The sequence below is a fragment of the Puntigrus tetrazona genome, chromosome 19 (assembly GCF_018831695.1).
Source record: "Puntigrus tetrazona isolate hp1 chromosome 19, ASM1883169v1, whole genome shotgun sequence".
NCBI classification, from domain to species: domain Eukaryota; kingdom Metazoa; phylum Chordata; class Actinopteri; order Cypriniformes; family Cyprinidae; genus Puntigrus; species Puntigrus tetrazona.
Genome location: NC_056717.1, coordinates 15,211,060 through 15,217,686, shown reverse-complemented (window position 1 = coordinate 15,217,686; position 6,627 = coordinate 15,211,060). Strand labels below are relative to the sequence as shown.

Sequence of the window (6,627 nt, the reverse complement as noted above, 5' to 3'; positions counted from 1 at the left end):
AAATATATAAATGTATTTACATGTAAATACTTTCAAGATATAATATATTATATACTGTGTGTGTTTTAATATTTAAATAATAAATAAACAGTGCAGACACATATGTTATGTAAATTAAAAATGTAAAATTTGGATGCCATTAATCATTTGACAGCACTAATTTATATGTCAATAAAAGCTTTTTAAGGTCACACGCATTTTTATGGTAAGCAAAAAGGATCATTGTTTTTCTAAAGTAATCTAATGTCTTCACAATGTCTCGCCATGTCCCTGAAAAAAATCAATGGATTCCACTAGGGACTACATAATACGGACTCCAGAAACTAGTCTGATTATGTTCAGAGTGATTGTAGAAACGTGTCGTGTGTTTATTTGTACAATCAGAGGTAAACCACAGGAAACCCGGGCATTTCCTGCCTTAAATAATAGGAAGCGAAGAAACAGGGTAAGAGGGTACGGGATGCTTCTTTACATCACATCAGTCTCCTGGACTTTTAGAGCCACGCTTCCTCAAAAGCATTCAGCTTCAGCGGAGACAGATAATAACAGACGTGATACGGATGGATTCTCTCAAAATCCACCTCTGCAAAGCGAGATAAAGCACCGATTAGAGCCCAAAATTATGAGCTACTATTCACACACACCATTTAACATGGAGTGCATTTGCCCTTGAGAAAAAGAACTTCCCGCTTCCCGAACCCAATCTGATTGACTGAATGATTTGTTTTCAGAAGGCTATAAATAACACTCTATTTTACCCCTTAAAATGCTGTAAACCTAATATATACACAATACACATTTTCATGTACGTTACTGATATGTCTCGTGCTGGTAATGGGTCTTCGGGGAATCAGCATTCGTCTGTGGTGTGATGAACGAGTGCGTTGTCTGGCATGCACTTAAACGTGACATCTTGACCGCTTGTAAACTCTGCATTTCGCCAGATTTTAAACTTATATATAATACATGTGGCAGGATGTCTTGCACTTTGAAGAACTTCGCTGCACACCAGGAACATCGACGGAGTCAGTTTGACAGTTCGATTGTTGATATGTGCATGTCTACAGCTGCCTACCGGGTGCAGAATTTGATTCCTGTTTGACAGCCCTCAATGTCCTAGTTTAACACCGCACAACACAATACGGTATCTACCAACAACTATGCTCCAAATGGTCCGCGGTACAATCTGTGAGATAACAAAATGCGTAGGCGATATTGAATAGAGCGGATCCGGTAGATCAGTACATGGAACGAATTTGAAAGTGTTTGTTTATGTAACATATGTATGTGTTCTGTGTATATTTANNNNTAAGTATATTTCTTAAATATAAATTTTCTTAAATATATACATTCATGTGGTTGTATTTATATACATAACTAGCGTAGATAATTAGATAGATATATATACATACATATATACATACACACAGTTAAGTTGGCCTGATGTAAGAAATAAGTTTTATCAGGTTCTAGGATTAGCCTACACTGAATCTTGGGAAATGTAGGTCATGGCCTTTACCTTATATGATTTTATCCTGGTCATGAAGACAAAAATGAACATGTTTCACGCACTGATAAGTGTGCATGTCTGTGTCAGAGGTGCATTCTGGACAGAAAAAAAAGTGTCCATGCATGAAAAGCAAATTAGCATGCCTCAGTGTGTGCGCCAATAAGCAAATGCATGTGTGTGTGTATGTAAAACACTTGGCCTGGATAGATGGGGAAAGAGGGTCAAGGGATTGGTGAGTGGTGAGGTAAGGAGGGGAGGGGGTGAAGGGTAGAAGCCCGGTGAGAGAAAATGAGAGATCTTGGAAAAAAAAACAAGTGTGCGCACAAAAGACAAGAGAGAAAGATGGACGGCCCTCTCCCTCTCTCTTTATTTGTTCTAAATAAACCTAGTTTATGCTGGCTTGTGCACGAGCCACACAAACCACACTCTCTAGGGGTACAATTTCACATCCCCCTAATTACAGTGGGGTGTAGCGTTTCTTATTGCATCCTGCCAACGATTGTGCACACACACAAGGTCACGGAACGAATGAGAGGCCTGTCGTTAAGGTCCTTATTAAGTTCATTAAGTGCGGTTGTGATCATTTGCATTAACTAAAAATAGTAATTTTACGCCCGGAGAGTGTGTTTTGCTGTAGCTGTGTTTTATTTTCAATGGCAGATGTAAAAAGGCAGCGCATTATTCTTCTTTTCTCCTTGAGAATCGAGAATAATGACCTCTTCTGTACGAATGTCTTGCACATGGTAGGAGTGTAGTCATGGAGACCTTGTTAGCTGTCAAGAAAGGTACCGCATTTTACTATTACACTCTTAGACTCACACACACACGCACACACACACACACACACACACATCCAACCGCATTCTAATGCTTTCCCAGAAGTCTACGGTGGTACTGAAGAGAGTATAATCAGTATTGCAGTATAATCCTCCGTCTGTGTGTGTGTGTCCCAAAACTGTCCCGAAACAGCTTGCCCTATTTTTCTTCCCACAAGCTCTCTCACTCCTTCTCATTTACATTCCCAGTACAATGCAAGTCCCCCCCCTCAACTTCCCACCCCCCTTTATTTAAGGGCCCTGAAAAGTGAATGAATGTAGGCCATTTGGTCGCAGCAAGTTCCTCTCTCTCATTCCTGAAGCACCTCTATCTCTCCACCCTGGGCAGTGGAGTTCAGTAGGGTGCTCGGTGTGCCTTCAGGTTAATCTGTGGAGGTAGCAGATGCTGGTGATCATTAACCTGAGAGAACCTCCTAAGTTCTATTTCTGAGTTTGGCATCTTAGCTTCCTTGCGGAACCAGAGCAGTGAAATACGAGAGAGACCCAATTCGCTGTGTCGCCGCTCGTCTTCACATTTTCCCTCAAGTTTATGATATTCTCGGTCTGACGCCCTCAGAAAACGCCACAGAGGGCTGGGCGGTATGAGCAGCAGAAATTTCTCAACCGTTAACTATATTGTTTATATATAGGCTGCATATAATTATACAGTATACACTAGTGTTTAAAAGTTTGAGGTTGCTAAGATTTTTTAGTTTTGAAAGAGATTTGTGAAGAATGCAGTGACTTGGTCAAAAACGATTTCTATTTCAAATTAATACTGTTACCTTTCTATTCATCGGAAAATACTGAATTGAAAAAATGCATTGTGGTTTTTACAAAAATCAGCAGCACAGCTTTTTCAACATTAGTAATAATAATATTATCGGACGTTTCTTAAGCAGCAAATCAGCATATTAGAATGATTTCTGCGGGATCATGTGACACTGAACACATTGAATACATTAAAATAGCTAACAATTTGTTTTACTGTTTAAAATAAATATAACCAACTCTAAACTCTAACGACAAATTAGAAACACAGTTACACAGTTTACCACACTAATATAGAATTCAACTGATCTCAAGTGTGGAACTCTGCTTATTTCAGCATATTATTACTTCAGTTTAAACATGGCTCATGCGGTCCTATTTATTATATATTAGTTATTTCATGAATATAACAATGTTAAAAGGGATAACCACTGATTTCATATGGACTATTCGAACAATGTCTTTAGTTTGGTTGCTGTCTTAATTAGTCTTAATTTGTGTATCGAAGTTGAACAAATGTATTTAGGTATGAAACAACATGAGAGTGTGTAATTAATGACAGATTCAAATTTTTGGGTGAACTATCCCTTTAAAGCTGTTTCTTTACCAATGCCAGACACAATGCTATCTTATGCAATATATGAATATAATTTTGGGATGACTTTTCTTGCCAGATTGACCATTATCGTAATATATACTGTACTTTCAAACCTCCATATAATATTTGGGTCACACCACCAACTCCTTAGCAGTCACAATCACCTCTGCCAGTGTAAAATACACATTTTCCATCTTAGACCTCCACGACGCAAGCCGCCATGTTCATTTCAGTAGAAAAAAGGATTTCATAAATGTTTTTCTTCCTCACATGTATCCCGGACCACCTAACACCTGTACTGCTAACAAGTATGGCTAAGTTTGTTCCTGCGTGGGAGAGCCCCCCAACCTATCTTGAGGAATAAATGAACACATTCATCCATTGCTGAGTGGAGCTCTGTCCCCACCGCAAACCAAAAGCAAACAAGCCCGAAGCACTGTTCAACTGTTCGAGACCATTTCTTCGGTTTCTTCTTGGCTGCGTCTGCTCCTTTAAGGCCCACGGTGGATTTGATACACATTCTCTGTGGTAGTTTTGTGGTCCTGTATTAGTTCTCCTCCCTTCATTTCCCATATGTCTTCTACAGTATCCCTCCACCCAAATCTGTTTAATTCCACTGGCTCATGCATGTGTTACAAAACAATTTAGAAAAAGCACAAAAAAATGCTTAAAGCTTTATGGTTCGATTCGCAGAACAGCTGTGACTAGATAGTGGAATGTACTATTCACCATCATATACTTCATAATATAAAATTATCCTCCATTCTTATATACACAATGGGCCTCACTGAACAAATGTGAGCAGAATAAATTTCAGTGTAAATTGTAAGAAAAATTGTGTAAATTAATCTTAGCCAAGCCCTGTCTTAAAATCCACTTACTAACCCTGCCTTATTTTTTGTTCTTTTTAATGTACGTCTATGAAATGAACTGGATGTGTAAAAAAATGTAATGTAAATGTAAAAATACATAAATAAATAATAATAAAAATATGACAGAACAAAGTTGCCATGCATAATATGTGCATAACTTAAAATAATACTTCAAAAATGCTTCTAGTTTATGTAAAAATAACACATTAAGAGTACATTTAACTGACAATCATGGGAATCTTCAATTCATTCAAATTTGATGTTAAGTAAACCCAGGGAGGCGGGTCTTAGCGAAGGATCTCGTCGCAGTTGATTCTGCTCATGTTTCTTGAATACGCAACGTTGATAACGACTAGTTATACTAACATCAGCAAGTTAAAATGTCTTTAAACACATTAATGACGTACAATACCCCGTATATGTCATCCTCAAGAGAACACTTGATACATTTTCAGCGTTATTCACTCTTGACACTTTGCCGCGTATTACATAAGTAACCCACACCCTGCGGTAACCGATAGCTGCTTCTTGTATTTAACACAGAGGAACCCGAGTTCATAGCCCAGGGTGTAACTGACAAACTCCATTGAGTCACTGAAACCGAAACTGATCTCATAACGGCCATAATTTCTCCTAAAACCTGATGTTATTAAGTACAGAAACTCCCTGTTGGCTCATTTACATGACTTACCTCTCATACTCCTGGTTGTCATGGTCACACCGAGCGTCCTTGTGCTTCTCCCAGTCCTTGCCGTGGCGGCACGTTGTTAGGGAGACAATGTCCTTGCCATTGTGGATGTGATGCAAAGCGTTGCGAGTGTCTGAGCCAATGCCCGTCAAGTAACGTTTACCTTTAAACATCAACAAGTACTTCCGTCTCGGCGGGACGGTGTTGCGAACTAACCAGCCTCTCTCTCCACCCTTCTGAGGGTGTTCTTTAGAGAACAAAGGGATGGAAATGTCAAAACCCGGTCGGAAGTGTTCCGTATTCAGGCTTGCTTTGGCCAGGATAGCCTGGCCCACGTTAAAACCCAAGTCCTCGGTGTAGTTGGGCCAGGTTCCGGAATAAAGGTTGAAGATGACATGGTTCCGCCCGTCGTTCCAGAGCGGGTAACCTCGAATTCGCTCGTCCATGTTGGGCATGAACTGCGTCGAAAGCTGGTCCCTGTCCAGCGTGTCGATGCCCAGCACGAACAAACATGCTTCTCGAGGGTCCGACGTGAAATACCGCGACTCTGCGACGGAGGTGAGGATCTTGCGGTAACTCTCGGACACCCGCTCGCCCTTCTCCGGCGGATAAATGTAGACCCGAAAGCCGCTCTGCCCTTGGCATCGGGCGAAGTCAAAGCAGGTGTCCATCCTGCAGCGACTGTCCTTGTAGATTCCGGCCCACGACTGCCGCCGCTGCCTTGGCGAGTCACCCGGACCCCCGGCATTTTGTAGCTCGGCCTGGTCGGCGTAACCCGGGAGCAGGTCCCGATCCAACCAGTTGGGCCAGGGCCTGGCCACCTCCCCCCTCCTGTGGGTGATGAGACCCAGCAGCCGTTCCTGCAAGCCACCCCAGTAATAGAGCAGCAGCCAGCAGCACGTGCACAGGCCCAGAAGCACGTACTTCTTGCGTGCCTGCATGAGGCCGTCTCTCTCACCCTCTGTGCTCCAGGGCTGTCCCGGGAGCTTCAGCAGGGGGGAGACGGGATGGACAGCAGGGGCCGAAGCTCCAGCATAGCACCAGTGTCCACTTGTCCATCAGCGACAACCAGTGACACGAATGCGTTCTTTTTCTCCGTTTGGCTTGTCTGTTCAGAGGACGGTAAGCCCACGCGGCAGAAGTACGTGTGTGCTCCGCTGTCGTCCGCTGGAAGTGATGCAGTGCAATTTCTCCTCTCTTGGTAGTCCTTCTCTCTGCATGGCTCAGTGAATCCCCTCTGCGTTAGCCTAGCAGAGAAATTAACAACACACTTCAGTACGCAGCCTTCTGTTCATTTATATCAGTATTGCCATGAACACACACTCTTATCCCATCCGCAAACACCCAACAGATTCAAACACATGAAAACATTA

The 6,627-nt window shown here is 42.0% G+C and overlaps 1 protein-coding gene across 1 annotated transcript in view; it reads right to left on the bottom strand.

Annotated features, from left to right (window-relative positions):
- LOC122323313 (exostosin-1c) overlaps positions 1 to 6,520 on the bottom strand; it is a 15,517-nt gene extending 8,997 nt beyond the window's left edge. Inside the window, exon 1 of the mRNA XM_043217059.1 lies at positions 5,258 to 6,520. Within this exon, the coding sequence (XP_043072994.1) occupies positions 5,258 to 6,195 (938 nt within the window). The 5' untranslated portion in view covers positions 6,196 to 6,520. The remainder of the gene's footprint in view (positions 1 to 5,257) is intronic.
- Between the last annotated feature and the right edge of the window lie 107 nt (positions 6,521 to 6,627).